The 19,049-nt window shown below is 39.7% G+C and overlaps 1 protein-coding gene across 18 annotated transcripts in view; it reads left to right on the top strand.

The window, feature by feature from the left end:
- The window catches only part of SLMAP (sarcolemma associated protein), a 94,265-nt gene that overhangs the window by 49,061 nt on the left and 26,155 nt on the right, over positions 1-19,049 (top strand). For 11 of the 18 annotated variants that reach the window (XM_080996758.1, XM_080996746.1, XM_080996760.1 and 8 more), the window contains exons 4-14: positions 7-79; positions 1,727-1,763; positions 3,817-3,879; positions 6,557-6,652; positions 6,940-7,011; positions 9,379-9,519; positions 10,636-10,773; positions 10,900-11,068; positions 11,158-11,208; positions 12,284-12,334; positions 15,819-15,881. In XM_080996758.1, coding sequence (XP_080852884.1) covers positions 7-79; positions 1,727-1,763; positions 3,817-3,879; positions 6,557-6,652; positions 6,940-7,011; positions 9,379-9,519; positions 10,636-10,773; positions 10,900-11,068; positions 11,158-11,208; positions 12,284-12,334; positions 15,819-15,881 — 954 coding nt within the window. The remainder of the gene's footprint in view (positions 1-6; positions 80-1,726; positions 1,764-3,816; positions 3,880-6,556; positions 6,653-6,939; positions 7,012-9,378; positions 9,520-10,635; positions 10,774-10,899; positions 11,069-11,157; positions 11,209-12,283; positions 12,335-15,818; positions 15,882-19,049) is intronic. The other 7 variants (XM_080996747.1, XM_080996749.1, XM_080996755.1 and 4 more) reach the window with 3 other exon arrangements.

Raw genomic sequence — 19,049 nt, forward strand, 5'->3', positions numbered from 1 at the left:
TTCCAGTCACCCATGGATGCATTGTCTCAACAATAAAACTATTTCTCCCAGATGGTATGGAAGCTAGGCTACGGTCAGAGTAAGTGTAACTTTGCAGTTGTTCTAATATCAAACATGTTTCAGATGGTTAAGAATTTCTACATACCAGGACTAAAACTGCTGTCTAATACAATGACCTTAATATTGCAGAGCTAGGGACATCACCACCCGTTTTGGTATAAGACCCTAAGTGCTCATCTGTTTCGAGACATCCGATTTATTTATTTATTATTTATTTCACAAGATTTATATACTGCTTGTTTGTAATAAAGCCTCAAAGTGGCTTACAAAAAGAAAGAACAATAAAATTACCAGTAAAAAAAAAAGTTTAAAAAATCGGGAAAATAACTATATGAATCCCTGTGGACCCATGTGTGTGGGTGAACAACAAAAGAATCGTCTGGGTGCCTATATTCAAAAAGTGGGGCTATTATACAGAGAACCCCAGTAGCAGAGTATTAAACTCATAAAAATAAGCGGCACATTAATGTTAGGAATATAGGATGTTAGACCTTTTTAACCCATTCAGCTGCACACAGCAACTGGCCTCTTTCTACCCCCCTTGCAATGAGCAGACCACGTGCCGTTAAGTTTAAAATACTTTACTTACAGATTCAAAGTCTCAGTCATGCCTTATTCCATGCAGCAACAAAGATAATACAGGCAAAAACACATTTGCGTAGAAAATGCAGAATATGCTGTAAGCTTGGGAGCAAGCTTACACACATCCTCCTTAGTTGGTCACACAGTGCAGCAAGAAGGGGGAAGGAGGAAAGCAGCTTCACTTCTTCTCTGGGGGCGAGGGGGCATGACCTAACTGAGTCTATTTAGCAATGCAGCTCTGGTCCTTTACTCAGTCATGCACTAACTAGCACTCATGCATAGTTATGTTTGACTGTAATCTCCCACAAAAACAACTATTTAAAACTTTCAAAAAATAATTAACACCAATGATAAGCTAAAAACCAGATTAAAACACATGCCAGCCTTCTACATGTCCAGATAGGCTTGCCTAAACAAAATGTTTTTTAGCAGGTGCCGAAAAGAGTACCTGCCTGATGTCCATAGGCAGGGAGTTCCAAAGTGTGGGTGCTGCCACGCTAAAAGTTCATTAGCTTAAAAATGAGGGAAGTGTCTTATGTGGCACCTGTAACAATGCCAGTTCTGCAGATCGAAGTGGTTGAGTTGCTGGATGTGGCGTAAGGCGATCTCTCAATTAAACTGGCCTCATGCTGTTAAGGGCCTTATATACTGATAGTAAAGTGACACGCTGGCCTTGGCCCAGCAACAAATCAGCAGCCAGGGCAGGTCTGAGCAGAGGTGTTATATGCTGACAGGATCCGACTGCTGTCAGCAACTGTGCCTCAGCATTCTGCACTGCATGCCGTTTCCAGGCCAAGTGCAAGGGAACCCCACACAGAGTGCATTTCAATAATTCAGTCTGAAAGTAACCGATGCATGAATTACTGTGGCTGGGCTTTCCTGACCCAGGAGTGGTCCTAGCTGCCATACTAGTCTCAGGTGGCAAAAGACACTTCTAGCCACTAAGGCTACCAAAGCCTCCAGCGACAAAGCTGGATCCAGAAGCACCCACAGGTTGCAAATCTGCTCCTTCAGGGACAATGAAACCCTATTCAGGGTACAGAAGGATAATAATATTTTAAACGGTGATGTTTTTCTTCTACAGTGTCATCCATGCTCCCTTACCAAGTCCTGTTGATAAGGTAAGTCTTAGAACATTTCTTTACTTCTGACACATAGACGTGAAAACAACACTTTTAAAAAGAGCCAAGTGCTTTGAAAGACATATGAAGTGAATATTGATTCCTGAGTACATCTCCTCACCACCCCAATAACTTACAAACTGTTTGAAAGTGTGGGCGTCCTGCTTTGAGGATGCCAGTCAAAAAGTGGGATGCAGCAAATTGTTTTGAAGAAAGCGTTGAGACAGAAATGTGCCTGAGGGCTGCACGCATTCCATTTTTTATATAAGCACAAATTTATGCCATCTCAAATTGCTTTTTAATTTTTGTTATGATAGTGAAAAATGTTACCTTTTAAGCCTTAAAAGCAATATAAGATAAATTCAACACAGCAAAACTTATGAGGGACATGTGTACAGACTTAGGAGAACACATACAGATCAGCAGTCTTAAATTGTTCTAGATAATAATAATAATAATAATAATAATAATAATAATAATAATAATATATTTATATCCCACCCTCCCCAGCCAAAGCTGGGTTCAGAGTGGCTAACAACAGTAAAAATAGCACAGTTTACATGAAATCACAATTAATTGAAATACATTCTAAAATCATCAGTACAAATCAATACATTCTAAAACCCATCTTTCGATAATTCCCGGCCCCTTGAATTGCTTTTTGAAAAATAAATCTTGTTTGTTTGTTTGTTTGTTTGTACCCCACCCATCTGATTGGATTGCCCCAGCCACTCTGGGCAGCTAAATGAGTCTTGTTATTCTTTATTAAATTTCCGTACCACCCTTCATCCAAGGATAGCAGGGCAGTTTACAATATAAAAACAAAAAATACATAACATAGTAACGAACAAAACCAAGAATATATTTTTAAAAGTTAATATGTGATTGTAGGAATTTGTGTACAGCATTTGTGTAGCTTACATTTACAATGTACAAGAAGCCAGCACCTGCTTTGTTTCTCCCTTCTTATGCTGAGGCAAAACAGACATTCTGAACCAAAAATCATGGTTTGCTTTACTCCAAACAAACCATAGTGATAAGCCAAAGTTGTTTTTTGGCTATCCAGTTAGGGCTTGAAAGCTTTTTTTAACATAAGATTTCTCAGACAACCCAAATATAAAAGTCAGAGGTAGGAGGTTTAATACCATGAGTTTTTTATGTTTAGCCTCCAATACTGTGCTACAGTTGTATACAGTCCTAAAGGGTGCAGTACCCAACAATTTAATTATAGATATCCTTAATTAACTAATCTTGTTGTAAATATAGATTAAAGACCAGTGCTGACTGAAAAGCTGGCTTGTGCTTTACAGGTACATACATGTATTCTTTTACAATTGGCTGGGTGCATACGGTTTCTTGCACAATGGACATTCCAGTACCATGACTAATATCATATTAATATGCTCTATCAAGTTGCTAAGCAATTTACTAGCTTAATTTCTTCAACATAAGAAAGGTAACAGAAATCTAGAGAAATAAGACAAATATACATAAAACCAGCATGTCAAAAAATGAAAAGAAAGAAAATTGAATAAAACATCTTTAAAAAATGGGCAACTTAATTAAGCTTGGGTAGGCTTGCTGAAATATAGATTTAAAAAAACCCAGCAGATTGCTTCATACTAACTGTTCTGTATACAAAAAATGGAATTCTATTTACCTTTCAAATAGTTTATAATTTGAGGGTGGCCAGCAAACAATGATAAAAAGAAAAAATAGGGGTAACTGTTAGCTCAAAATAAGGAAAATGTAAATGTATACATGTGTCCTTTTTTCTTTATTACAGTAGCTTGCATTTATGCTGATATTAAGGAAGTCCTTGCAAAAGTTTTAGAGGATAAAAGCCTTTTTTTGTTGCAGTTTTGCTATTAACTTCATAAATCAAGTGAACTACTGATGACAGGCCTTCACTTGTTTGCATAAGTGTTTGAATGGATTAAGAAGAGAGTTAAACAACCAAAATAAGAAAAGAAGGGAATGTGTTGATTCGTTTTATTTTATATACATTAAAAGTATTATGGGTTTCAGAGAAATATGTTCTTCAATTTTACAGGTTGCTGCTAACACTCCCAGTATGTACTCTCAGGAACTGTTTCAGCTTTCTCAGTATCTACAGGTAACTTTTCTTTTGGGCATATGTATAATTCCTGTTCCTTTATATTGTATAGGTTTGACTGAGTGTTCTTCTACATAATCAGTTAGGAGCTTCTGTGTGGCAAATATATTAGGAGTAAGGCTGTGACTGGATCAGCTAGTGACATCATGCATATAATGGACTTTCTTGTTATAATGTTTGAAATTCTAGAAAGCAGTTCCAAGTGTTTTCCCTGCCATGCATGCACTATGGTCATAATTAGTATCCGTAGCATGCTAGTATTAACCTAATCTCAGCTCACTGTTATGATTAGCATTCCTAACTTCTGTCTCCCAAGTATGTATGGGGAAATGGTCTGGGGTGGGGGTTGGAGAGTAGATGGGACATGCAGCATCTTTCAGTCTTGCCCCCAAACTGCTGTAGCATCTCCCCAACCAGTCCCCCGATATCTGATACCCACTTTGGCAAGATACCCAATGAAATTTAAGGTAGATTGGAACACCAAGTTGCAGGAGTGAACATGTTTCCTGCAAGTCTCCTAAGCCCCATTCTCAGTTGGCATTTCCCCTTTGTATCCTAGTAAAATGTATCTCTGGGAAGTTCTAGTATACTTAACCTACAAGGATTAAATTAAATGCACTTCAGATCTCCCAGAGGGGCTACCTGGCATTACCCCTTTTGTATTCCCTTTGATCCATTTCTTCCTGGACTGTAGACAAGAGTGAGCCATATAAATCTCTCTTTTCTCTTGGCCTATGTACACATTACCAGCTTAAAACATCTAGGTTTCAATTAGGATTGAAGCTGGCTTGGGGAATAATGCATCAAAATGCAGCATTTCATAAAAACAACCAGATAGTTATGGATTGAGACTAATGCATGTACACTGCTTCCAAAACCAGTGGTGGGAATGCAATCAATGCAGGGTTACACTCTGGAAGTTTCAACAGTTTTAATATTGACTTCTGGAAACTGCCTGTGTCAATTTTCAAACCTCTGATTATAGTAGTATTGTGTGCAAAATTATTAAGTGCAGCCAATTTTGGGGGTAGTGGTAAAGGAGTTGTATTTTGAGCTGATTAAGGAGAAGATATACAGGCAAACACCCCCCCCCCCCCATTTACACGTGTTCAGTATGCACATTACCGTGTATATGCACGTTGTGCTGAACAGAGAAGGGAATTTAAAAATTGCTAAACTTGCCTCAGAAGAGCCAAGAAAGGTCAGGAAAAGGCGCAAAAACAGCACCTAGCAATCTCACAAGCCTTTGCAATTGCAGTCACGAGAGCCCTTGCACCAACTGTTGAGGCCTGTAGTGAGTTGGAGGTTGAGGAAGGAGGTTGAGAGGGAACGATTGTGGCGGAGTTTGGCAGAGTTTGGGGCGGAGTGTTCAAGCCATTCTTTGAGGCAGCACCTAAATGCAAGGCGCCATCACCTTCCTTGGGTGACGATAAACTCAAGAAGCAGCGAGTGGTGCCCACGCTGGAGGAGAAATTGCAAGTGCTGGACTGCTTCCAGGATGGCATGAGCGTGTGTGCCGTGGCACGCAAGTTTGGCAAGAATGAGCCCAGCATATGTGCCTTTAGGATATGGGAGAAGAAAATCCAGGCAGTGGAGCAGTGAGTACCTGTACACCTACAACTGCCAAGGTCCCAGCCAGGCGCGGGATGAGGCCCTGGTGAAGGCACATGAGGCCCTGGACCTGTGGCTAGATGACATGAACTGCCAGTGTATCCTTGTCGACAGATACACCTTGCACAAGAAGCCTCTCAGGTTGTATTCACACTCCTGTGAAGGAGCTCCAAGCCAGCTCCAGTTGGCTGGCCTGCTTCAAAGTCGCTTCAATTTAAAGAATGTTGGCCCCTGTGGTGACCAAGTGTGCCCTGACCAGCTGAAGAGACAGAAGCACCAGCTGCCCATCACCATGTTCCTCTGCAAGACACCACCAGCCCTACCCAGTGAATTTGACCCACAGCCAAGCACCTCGGGGTACTGGTCTACCCCACTTGTTTTTTGAAAATCATCCTCTAGCAATGAGGAAGACTGAGTGCCACCATGACCACCATTTCTGCCCATCTTGTACTGGGCTGCTGGTTTTTCAAAGGATTTTTCTAGGGTTTCCAGAGTTTTAGAGGGTGTTTGCAGGCTTTTCCAATGGGTGCTCCTATTATACATGATTTCATGTACTGTATGTGCGTGTTTACTTGAAACACAACCCCTGTGTAATTGGGGATTGCCTGTATTTCCTATTGACTACCAAGCCCTTTTAAAAAAGAAGGGTAAAGTATGCCACCTAGTGGTTTTCGGTAAAGATAACTTTGAACATTTTGATGAGAAATTGGCCTTGTTCTTTCAGTTTCTTTGAAGTTCGATAGCTGCTGAGCTGCTTTCTTTTCCTTGAAACAGAAGTAGTCCTTGAAGTGTTTTTGTCTTTAAAACTCATACAAAGCCAACAGTGAGATGGGCCTCAACATCTGTAAGAGGCCAGAGCACATTCTATGCATATATGGGAACTTGAGTTCATCGATGTCTCAACTCAGCCAAAATAATCGTATCTAGTTATAAACACTGAGGTACAAAAGACAGTGTGTTGAAATCTCTCACCCTTTTAAACCATTTAACTCTACTTTGTAAGTGCTGATATCTATTGCTACTGTGTGTTACTAATAGGATTTTTTTTTGTTCTTATTCAATGCAGGAAGCCTTACATAGGGAACAAATGTTGGAACAGAAATTGGCCACCTTGCAGCGATTGCTTGCTGTCACACAAGAGGCATCAGATACTAGTTGGCAGGTATTTTGTGTGATGTTGATTTTGGACCTTTTCAGATGGTGCACCTACTTATCGGTCATAACTATAGATTACTGTGAACTAATCTGAAGTGCAGTTAGCAATGCTGTAAAGCATGGCCAGTGGTTAGGGGCAATGGGAGTTGGAGTCAAACAACATCTGGAGGACACCACTTGGCTTCCCCGGTAGTATAGTATTGCATAAAACCCACGTTCTTATTAAATACTCACTGTGTGTTTTTACTGTATTAGGTGCTAATTTATGAATGTGCTTGATTTTCTTTCTAACAGGCTTTGATAGATGAAGATAGACTACTATCAAGGTTAGAGGTTATGGGAAACCAACTACAAGCATGTTCAAAAGTAGGTAGTTTGCTTGGATTTAGAGTTTGAGAACTTGGAGTACTTGATAATATCAAAACATGTATTATTTGTTTAGCAAATATAAGAGGGAGCCTTTCTGGATCAGATCAAAGGTCCACCTAGGTCAACATCCTGTTTCTCACAGTGACCATGCACATGTTAACAAGAAGCCTACAAGCAGGGCAGGGAACCATTTGCTCCACTGTTGCCACCTCCCCTCATCACCTTTAAATTTAGTGACATACTTCCTTTAGACATGGAGGTTTCATGTAGCAATGATACCTAGAAGCCAGCGATAGGGGGGGAAACGAACTCTGTGTACTCAAGGAATTGTATGATTTTGGTGTTTGCTTTTATTGGGTCTATGACTGTATAATGAAATTTGTCCTGGTTGACATTTTAAAAGCATTCTAAGCCAGTGGCCATTTCCATTCAGTGTGGCAGTACCAGGATCATGTTAGTTCTGAAAAAAATGTGTTTCGTCTTGCCACTCACTGTTCCTTCTGTTTTCGCGTTCAGTTTATTGTTTTCATGATGAAGCTTCATTTAAATGTAAGCCACCTTGAGGTGCTCATAAAACCAGAGTCAGTGGTACCTTGGTTCTCAAATTCAATCCATTCTAGAAGTCCGTTTGACTTCCAAAATGTTCACAAACTGGAACACTTACTTCTGGGTTTGTGGCGTTTGGGAGCCGATTTGTTTGTCAACTAAGCCGTTTGGGAACCAGGGTACCACTGTATCCATTATTTGGATAAATATTTAAATTATCCATCATTTAAAGTATTTAAATAAATATTTAAATTTAGTGTGCATTTTACTCTGATTAGATAAGTTATTTTAATCTTTGTTCCTCAAAAGCAGTGTTGACTGATTCACATTAAAACAATTCTAAATCATCATATAAATTATCAAGTCAAATGACTGCTTTATATGCAGACTTTATACTCTGCAATCTGTGCATGAAGTGTTATTTTCACTGCAGCCATGAGAGCAGGGGGAGCTTATCTGGGATAGTCATTCAGTGCTTTCTTAAAATAGCCAGAGCAGAGCAGTTTTTTATAATCAACATGAGATAGCCAAAGATCTTGGGTGTCAACTAGTGGCTTAGCTGCGTGAGGCAGGATTTTATGAGCAGGCCTATCCAGAGACTTTGTACACCTTTCTAGTCCTCATTTGTATCCAAGAATTACCACAGATGAATGGGGAAAGAAAGAAAAAATGCAAAGGTATTAAGAGAGATGTAACCATCTCACAGAATCCTGTAACTCCATTGTTGCTTTCTGTGGTTTCACTGCATGTTTTCTCAAATTCTGCTTCACAGATCTGGGCTGCTGCAAATGTAGCATTGTCATCATCTTAACATTGGTTAAGAGATTGGGCACCTGCTATGATAGCATCTTCTCTTCCCCCTTCCTTCCTCAGGAGTGAATTACCTGCTTAATTTTGCCTTAAGAACTAAGTGAAACATAAGCATAGAGCTTTAGTATGGTTAATGTTAATATGATTCTTGTTTAATCAAGGTCTAAAATTACATTTTAATGCTTGATTTAAATCCTGATTAAGCTGGAGCCTTGGTTAGTGTTATCTGCAGTTGAGCAAACATCAGCAGACACCTTGCAGTTAAGGTCTCTGCTGATGTTTCTTTAACCATAGTTTACATATGCGTGTGTCTTTAATATAGTCAAACCTCGGTTGTCGAACATAATCCATTCCAGAAGCCCGTTCAGCTTCCAAAACATTCGAATCATGGCTTCCAATTGGTTGCAAGAGCTTCCTGCACTCAGCGGAAACTATGTCAGGCGTTCAGCTTCCAAAAAACGTTCGAAAACCAGAGCATTTACTTCCGGGGTTTTTGCATTCGGGAGCCGAATCGTTTGAAAATGGAGCTGTTTGGGAGCCGAGGTTTGACTGTATTTCCTGAAAAGGAAGGGAGTATGCATTTCCAAAGTTAGCTCCTGGCTGTTAACTATGGTTAAGGAGTCAGTGTTATGCCTGCACCTCTCTCTTACATCCCTGAAACATTCCCCCTTTTCTTTTCTCTTTTTAATGAGGAAAAAACCTTAGAATTTTGCATAGCACAAGCATAGTAGCTTCAGTTTGAAATGGTATATTGACATGACTTCTCAGAAGTAAATCTGCCTTCAAGAATGGTAGACAATGTAGCATTTGAAAAAGGGTAAGAATGTTTCAGACATCATGAGGGACAAGGTGGGGAACTTTTAATGGAATACCAAATTTCCTAGGATAAAACCCTAGTGAAGTCCTAAAATGGATGAAATATTTTCATAACTTAATGTAATACTGTTGTAAATGGTAATATGAGCATGTGGCTTTAAGATTTCCACCATGCTGCATTTCTGCTTACAGAATCAAACAGAAGATAGTTTGCGAAAGGAGCTTATAGCATTACAGGAAGACAAGCATAACTATGAGACAACTGCCAAAGAGTCCTTGAGGCGGGTCCTTCAGGAAAAAATTGAAGTGGTCAGAAAACTCTCTGAAGTGGAGGTATTTATCATTTGCATTTTAGCCATGTTCCTGAAACTGGGCTTTGCCACCATACCATGAAAATAAAACATCAATATGTCAACATTTTTATTATTATTTGCTGTTTTTTGCTTGTCTTGAGATTTATTTCCTGACTCTGAGATTTAACCCTTTTTAAAATAGGGTTTTATCTTGCAAAGTTAGGGAGGTATTTTCTCCCTGCTCAAACAACTCTTCTTTGGAATGTATGTATCTGACTTGTGCATTTTTCTCAGGTATGTGTTCAGGTTTTTGTTTTGTATGCTCGTACTAATGACTTGAACTGTCACTTTAATTTTTTTTTAAAAAATACACCATAAAATTACATATGCATAAAGATCATAAAATGGCAGGGCTATTTTGATTAAAGTTGAATTCACACTATGCACCCCTCTGTTCAAAATTAAACTGTACTCAAACTGATTGCCCCTTGTATTTAGGATTAGAAGAGTAGGATTGAATCCAATGGAGACCCTGAGCTTGCACAATGTCTTTTGCTTGTGCAACAGATATTCCCCGTGCATCACCCCTAGAACAGATTGGAGGGAATGCCGCAGGGATTGGGGAGTGGGCAAGGGCAGCATGCTTAGCAAAATAATGTTTTGAGTAATTTTATTTATTTATTTAGAGCACTTGTACTCCACTCTTCAGCCAAAAAGACTCCCAGAGCAGCTTACATGCAATCAAAGCAAATTCTAAAAAAAGCACGACACCCAAGGGGAAAGGGATAGGGAGGGAAGAAGGAAATGAAAATGAAAATGCAGGCACCAGTTTCTAAACAGTTGTTCCTATAATGACCAGCTGTGGAAGGAGGTTCCTGATGGAGCTGGCTTGCCATAGCAGAGCTGATGTAGTGAGCTCTGCTTCCCAGCTCCCCCACTTCTGGAATGGCTGTCCCCAGTTGAAGGAGAGGAGGCCTGATGGGGCTGGCCTGTCTCAGCAGAGCCATTGGAGTGATGTCTGGCACATTTCTCTGGGAAATGGTTGCTATAATTCTCATACATTGCGCAGTTATAATAAATCTTAAAAACAGAGTAACATAAAAGTTTCTGGTTTCAATAGATTTTTGGCTTCAATGTGCAATTTTTCTTCTCACAGCGAAGCTTAAGCAACACCGAAGATGAATGTACTCACTTGAAAGAAATGAACGAACGGACTCAGGAAGAATTGCGGGAATTGGCCAACAAATACAACGGAGCTGTAAATGAAATTAAAGATCTCACTGACAAACTAAAGGTACAGTCGGTCTTTCTAACCGCATGTTTTGGTTCCAGAACTAACATGACTTTTGCATTCATTCTTTTTCTGGAATCGCCATCCATAGGTACTGATCTGTGGCTTGTTTTTCATGGTGTTGAACAGGCAGCTGAAGGGAGACAAGAAGAAATCCAGCAAAAGGGACAGGCTGAGAAAAAGGAATTGCAGCACAAAATAGAAGAGATGGAAGAGAGAGAGCAAGAGCTTCAAGCAAAAATAGAGGCTTTGCAAGCAGATAATGACTTCACCAATGAACGGCTAACTGCTTTACAAGGTCAGTCCAGTAGTTCAAACATGTTTTTATCATCATTTTTTTTCCTTTAAAACTGTGAAATATATGTTTTTTTGGAATTCTGTTTGCAGTCCGGTTAGAACATCTTCAGGAGAAAGCTCTTAAAGAACACAACAGCTTAGGTAGGTCTGATGTTAAAGTATTTTGCTTAATGTTGAAATTTGATTATTAAATTGTACCCCTTTTGTGCAAAGCAGTTAAATGAGCTATAGATCACAGACTGTAAGAATGTTTGAAAATGATGCCTTTAGTTTTATTGTAGTTTATTTTCTAGATTATTGATAAACCATGGTTTCAAGAAAATACCAGTAGAGGGCACTGTTTTTTAAAAGTCCCAACACAAAAGGTGAACTTGACTATTGCAACTTTTCAATTCTAGTGATGCAGTTAAGGAAGAATTATGACATCATTAACAATTATTTTTGGATGGTATATTGATTTTGGCACTTGTGATATGTGACAAATTCTGCTGCTCAAAGGAGGGAAATTGAGATTATTTATTATTTTCCAGTAGCTTGAAGGATAAAGTATTAATAGAGGTTTCAGAAGTTTGGCCCATGTTTTGTGGAAGGTTCATGACTGAACTGGGTAGCAAAACTGAACTGCATTTTGTGAGAGGTGGGGCAAATAGCTCAGGGGGTGACCATAGCATATACTTTGCAAAAGGTCCTTAGAGAGTGACTGACAATCTGTGAAATTGACTGGCACTGGGCTGGATGGACAACTGGTTTCCTTTGGTAAAAGGCAGCTTCCTTTGTCCTGAATATCAAGGGCAGGGGGCCTGAAACTCGCCAGTGCTGCTCCCATGTTCTTGTAGCTACAGCCATGAAATGAAACACCCTAGAATACCCTCAGAATGAGTGTTATCCAAAGGAGCATTCAGGGGCATGATGAGTGGTGGCTGCCAGTGAGGAGGGCAAGGTTCTTTCATCAGATGCCCCTCACAATGGCACTCATTCTGAGGACATTCTGAGCAACTGAAAATGTTGGTCCATAAGGAGCTAGGGAAGACCTGGTGAGATTTGCAACCCTGCCCTTGAAATTTAACCCCCATAATAGCCCAAATGCCCAGCTCACTTTTGCCACCTGAAAATGGAGTGTCTCTGCTTCTAATCAGTCCTAAGCAATATAGAAAGTCAGCACCCATATCTACAGAATACTTTGCTTATTCAGAATTAATACCTTTGTTAATTCTAGGCATACAAGTTGATGACTTCATTCCTAAAATTAATGGGAGCGCTGAAAAAGGTAGAGTATCTTTAATGACTGCCTTTTTTGTGGTGGTGGTTTTAATTTTGAGCTTATTTTTGGTTATTTGCTTGTTTTGTGTTAATATTTTTTCTAATTTTTACAACAAAAAATAAGTTAATATATTACTGAAGAAACACTTGGTGTTGGCTTCTAAATTTTGTATTTTTAGACATGCCTTTGCATGGATACTCTAGTATCAGCCGGAGCATGAAGTTTTCAATACTAGTGAGACTTTAGTAACAGAGTATATCAGTATAATATATCTATCCACTGTAGGAAAATAATTACAGTAATAAAAGCAGATACATCAACATGGCAGTTCAGGACAATAATGCCAATGGCTCTTCAAGTTTAACTCTGATGATGGTTGGAGACTTTAAAAACAACAACAAAAGACGTCAAATTTCTGCCTCAAAATAAATCAAAATGATGAAAACTTCAGTCGTCCTTTGCAGGGTACTGTTAATATACTATGTTCCAAAATGGATAAGGGTGCCCAAGTTAATTTGCAGGGCAATCTTATACCTGCGTGTTCAAAAGGAATCCCACTGAGTTTAATCTGACTTACTCCCAGGTAAGCATGTATAGGATCGCAGCCCTAGAAATCTTTTGCTTTGCTTGCCAATTAACTCTAAAATGTTCCTGCCTTTCACATCTTAAGATGCTAAATTTGCAAGCACGATCACTTCCTAACTTATCCTTCAACATTAGTGCACACAATGTTCTCATTTCTTTTCAAATGCTTAACATCCCTCATAGGATCTGAGGAATGCAAAGGACCCTTTTGGACACCTGTAGCTTTCTATGTAATTTACTCTGTTGCACTGCCACATCTAAAGAAGCAAGTCATGTTTAAAACAGACTAGAGGCTTGCCTCATCAGCTGTAGTGATCAGAACAAAACCCAGTTAGAACGTAACACTGGAATCAAGATCAGGATTGGACTGCAGGATTCCATTCCTCCTCTCTTCTTGCATGCAAATTCCCACTGCCTCCTTTTATCTAGTTTGGTCTTGTGTGACCAGTGTTAACCCTAGTTACAATTAATCCTGGTGTTTGACTCTACCCATTTTGAGAACCTGATTGAAAACAGGGACTCAAAATGAGTTTTGGAGCATACCTTGGTTTCATTTTAATCACAGTTGTCGAAAAGATAATATTAAATGTGGAACCCAGTTTGAAGAGGGTGGCTGGAATTTGCATTCAGAAGTGGGCGGGTGGTATTTTATGGCAATCCCCCAAACTCTGGTTCCTTTTACGTCCAAACCAGGCCAAAGTCATTGCTGTCACACATCACATTTATCATCTTGTACGATCTCTGTGGAGATATGTTTTACTTGGAATTGACAAGCAGTGACTCTTATTAACTATTCCTTTTGTGGAGCTTTCTTCCGCAGCTTTGTTGACCAAAAATCCACAGTCTCAGAAGGCAGGATGTTTAGTGAGTTACCAAGTGATAACGATCTGGTAATGTTTCTACTCACAAGGGCTCATTGCTTGCACATTTGCTGTTTAGGCCTTTCTCAGGCAGATCCACTTATTCTTTTATTTTCGTACTGGCAGCATTCCTTTCCCCACCTTTCCTCTCTTGTAGTTCCTAACTTTACTTGTCCCTAGACATTCATGTTTTTCTTCAGTTTGCTCAACAGAATCTCCTTCTGCCATATTGTTTCCTTGCTTCCTACAACAAGCTCAGTTTCCCTAACAAATTCTTTTCACTGTATCATATTTTCTTTATCTTTGGTAGCCTGAGTTTCAGAGCTTTCGTGAGAAAACAGATAGGACTACCATTCATCCATGAACCCGGACCTGGGCTTGCCCAATCCAGTCTTCTCGTAGACCTTTAATAGTGCAGGGTCTTGTACCGTTACTCTTTTTCTGTGAACGGTGTGGGGCTTATTGCTTCTCAAAACTTCTCCCACTCTTCAGGTTCCACTTTTTGTAATCTGGCAGTTCCCTTGCGATTCTGCCCTAGGTAGCATGGATGATGCCATTCTCTTCTCAGTCATTTACACAACTTCTGCTCCCTGCACTGTGCATATCATCTTACATGGGAGCTTTGCCCCACTGTCAGGACAGATTCTTTGAAGGGCTGCTGCTTTGCTGTCACAGGGAAAGAGGGCCACCCCCATCACCAGAGTAAGCGATAATGGGGCCCCTTTGTGGGACACTGAGAGACCTGTTGTCCGATCCTAGATATGCAGTTGATAATGCTGTTCAAATGGACTCAGTTTTGTTTCAAAGCTTAAATGTGCAGAAGCAACATTTGTTTTGAAGTTTGCAAAAGCCTTTGACAATATACAGTGTGCATATACATTGAGGTCTGGATGGTGAAATGGCAACTACTTGATTTGGGCATGGGAAACCAGGCTAGAATCCTCACTCACTAATGAAATTCTATGGTGGCGGGGGGGGGGGGGGCATTTGATAAATAATTACTTCCGAACCAAACAAACTTGATGGTCTTATTTTTTCCTTTCTGACTAAAATGGCACTTTAACAGCTTCTTTGGAAAATGTATATAATACAGATTAAACTGATTAGAAATTTTAACCTGTTAGACTGGGGTGGCTAACATTTTTTGGCCCAAGGGACACATTCACCCATGGCCAGTCTTCCATGGGGCATACCACAATCTTGCATACAGATACTCATATGCGTGTGTGCACACATGCAGGCAGATATACACACAGGCACACAACCCCACTTCTCATTAAATGATTGATCTGATTACTAGAGATGATCAATTCCCATCCCCATCAGGACACTGGGTGCCACCCACCCTAGTGCACTACTTTATTTATTTATTTGTCCCTGATGCCATAGTCAGTGGGGTCAGGAAATTTTGCTTTGGGGACCATGTCAAGCCCCCAAAATGCGGGTTTGTCACTCCTGTGTTAGACATTAGTGAGATGAAAGCTATTTCAAGGAACTGTCTTGAAGCCTGAAAATATCCTTTTAACTACAACTCTTAAAACAACAGGTATAATCCTTTCCAGCTATTTACTTTAGCCATACCCAACTTCACAAATTAATATATGTTATGAATCAAGTCCAGCTGTTGAGACCTAGTAATTTGAAGGTAGTTTAAAATTGTGTCCAATTTCCGAGTTGGGTAACAATTTTAAAATGTTTAAAGGTATTTGTATTACAACAGAAAGTGCCTTGTTGATACATTCTGGATTTGGTATAGGTTAACTTTCACCGGTAGTAACGTACATTAATATAAATTGTGAGGCTTGTAAATTTTGAAGATGTAAACATGCAGATTACAAATGTGTATATTTACACCTTCAATATATTCTATAGTACGCTGGTGCTTTTCCTTTGGATTTGAGGGTGTGTGTCTCCCCTTTTCTTTCTTGTGCCTTTTGGTGAAAAATTCTCCTCCCTCCCCTGATGTCTGTGAGGCTTATACATTTTGTCATGAGCCCTCAAAAAGATGAAGATATGAACTTAAAAGGTGTTTCTTTCTTTACTAGAGCACTTTCTTTCAAAGAGTGGAGGGGACTGCACTTTTATTCATCAGTTCATAGAGTGCCAGAGTGAGTACAGAGCATTCATCACATTCACTAAAAAGTCTATAAAAACAGTATCATATATTCAGTACTAGGGTTGGGACAGTTATATTTTTGAAGTGCTCTGAAAAACAGAACAGAACTATAGTTGTTGCTATAGTATTATGGAAAGGTAGCCTGCAATCATGAGTAGAAAGGGGAAATCCAGATGGGGACTTAACCTGAGCATAGTGAATTTAGTTGAAACAGCTGACTGCAAACCTCAAGTGAATTTTCTCACTCAACTTATCAAGGGCAGACCAACTTCTACAATTCCAGTGTTACAGCTGGAGGAGATTTCATGCATCCCTCCATAGTGAGCTGGGCAAATAGAAGAGGGAGATCTCACATATGATCATAGGGGAGATGTGCAGGTTTCCCCTTTCAGTGTTTCACTAGAATTGTTCAAGGTAAATCAGCAAGTCTCCGGTGCCCAAATACCACAATGATTGGAGTGTATTAAAAGGAGCCAAATTCTTCCTGTCACTGAGTTTCCAGGATAGCTTACAGGCAGCTTGGGGAAAGTGAGAAGGATATATTCCACTGGACGTCTTTAGGAGAGTGTTGTGGAAAAAGCAATATTTTAGGCGTAATAATAATAATAATAATAATAATAAAAATAAATGTTCAGCATGCTCCAGAAAGGCAGTAGTTCAGTACAGTTTGTTGTGTACCTCATCCTTGTCTTCCTCAGTTTTCCAACTTTTTGCAATCATTCCAAAACGATTATCACGTTATGTATTCCATGAAGGCTTTTAAAAATTAAATATAGCATATTTGCTGGTAACAAAAATGTACTGGATTGGCATTAAAGGGTGGGGTAGAGTGGGGCAGGGGTGGAAGTAGCTTCCCCAATGTACTTACATCCTCAATTTCTTCACAGATTTCAGTGCTTATTTTTCTGCTTTCTTCATTTTTGCATTTTTCTCTTTGGGTTTGTGTTATTTAATCTTTCCCATATTGCATATGGGCAAAATGTTATTTAAATACAGTTTTTATCATTTGTAATCTTAATTTTAAAAATATATATTTATATAGTTCCTATAACCAAGACCATCAGTTTTAAAGTTGGTTTTGTTGAATTCACATCTTGTTTATTTTGCAAGATTGCTAAAGAGGGGTGGGGCACCTGTGGCCCTTAGCCTAATTTTATGTGGTTGGGGGAAGCCCAGAAGGAGAGGAGGAGGATAGGAAGGGAAAAAAGAAGAGGGAGACTCAAAGAGATGGAAGGAGGAAGGAACAAAGCTCTCGGCAAGGTATTGGTTTACCTCTGGCAAAAGCCACCTGCCCCTTCTCCAGCAGCTATTGGGGAGGGGGAGAGGGGGGGAGAAAGAAAAGCAGGAGGCTTTGAGTATTGCTTTTATTTATTTATTTATTATTTATTTTATTTTGCTTGATAGTTTAGCTTTGCTGTAAGTCTGCTTGAGGCCATTTGTTTATTACAAGAGGATATATGTTAGAGGTGTGCATTGGATTTGGACAAACTCTGAGTCCCCAGAGCAGTGGGCTACCTCAAGTTTGGACCTGTCAGAGGCAAGGAGGGATCGGTTTTAAGGTGGCACAAGTTGAATCAGGAAGCTGTTGGTGATTCAGATGCCAAAAAAGTCCTGAATACAAGTGTCTCCTTAAAACACAAGCAATGTCTCTAGGTTAGAAATAACAGCAGTGTAGGGTGATGGGGAAAGGAGGAGAAGACAGAGAAAGACTACCATTGTGACTGACAGGTCAGCCATGTAACCAGAGGGAATTGTTTTACTTGGAAAGTGAATCCTTTTTTAGTTCTCCCCTCCCCATCCAGTGGGTTTCTTACCCAAGGGGACCTTTGTCATAGCTTCAGTTATTTGATAAATTGCCCACCAAACTCCAGGGACAATAAATTTCTTTTTTAACCCACCTTGGAACTGTAGAAGCTTTCGGTTTCTTCCTTGTGGCTTCACTGAAGGAAAAGACGAGTGTAAGAATCCAAGGCCTGTTTACGTCATGCTAAGCCATAGTTTAGGGTTTATGTGCAATGCCTTTGTGAGAAAACCATTTCAACTATTCAAATTCTGGCAGGAACTGAGGTTTCAGAAATGGTGACCCTGATTACAATTTTCATCTAATTATGCCCCCAATAAAATAGATGTTGCACATTTCCTTAAAAATAAATAAATAATCACATTTGGCCTATTTGCCTGTAACTTGGCAGAGCTCATCCTCATCTGCCAACTGGCTTTTCGTTTTCTAGTACAGATGGTATGTGTATGAGCAAAGTGGGTTCAGAAAGATGCTCAAGCCAAACTTGGCAGCTCATGAAGCATCTGAGACTTAGGCAGACTGTTTTCCATAGTGTTGAATTGGGGTCTCAACTAACCCTTGTGGTTGGTGCACACCATATATATACTACGAGGCCTATCTAGTCCAGCATCCTGTTTCCCACAATGACCAGCCAGATACCTGTGGGGTGCCCACAAGCAGGATATGAGGGCAGAAGCACTCCTTCTGCTGTTCACCAGTATTTGGTAGTCAGAGCCCTGCTATCCTGAATCTCCCACCATTTACCTTCATTGGATGGCTGTATGTTCTAATATTATGGGAAAGAAAAGTTCTAATATTATAAGGGGGGGGGGAATTCACTCTTTAAGAACACTTCTAACTAAACACAGTATGTCAGGGATCAGCCATCACTCAGATTAGACCAGAGACAATGGACTTTATCTGGAAGGTTGATCTGGTAATCTGAGATGGCTGACGTCATGGCTAAGGAACTGATTAATATGAATAATCTATATTAGGTTACAGCCAAACTGAAAAACAATGTATTGATCACAAGTTTACCAACTGGTCTTTCGGGAAAGAAGCACTACACAGTTAATGCTCACTATCTTGTTATGGTACAATAGGTTGAAATATGTATATATCAGAGGAAGATGGTCCCTGAAATTCTTTACCTGAAGTATTAAATGGTTACGCCCTGTCAGGTACATGTAAGAAAAGATAAGAGAGCTTTTGTTTTTTCAGTGGGAAGATGGTTACCTCTAAGTAGCATAGCATTTTTATATGGAAGTTTAGATAAAGTATAGGCCTCACAATTAGTGACCAATTTGTTCTGTAATCACGGAAGTCCTATATACGGTATTTATTAGCTGACCTATTTTGAGCAGATTTTATTTTCAT

This window comes from Podarcis pityusensis (assembly GCF_964106645.2).
Source record: "Podarcis pityusensis genome assembly, chromosome: 2".
In the NCBI taxonomy this organism is placed as follows: Eukaryota; Metazoa; Chordata; class Lepidosauria; order Squamata; family Lacertidae; genus Podarcis; species Podarcis pityusensis.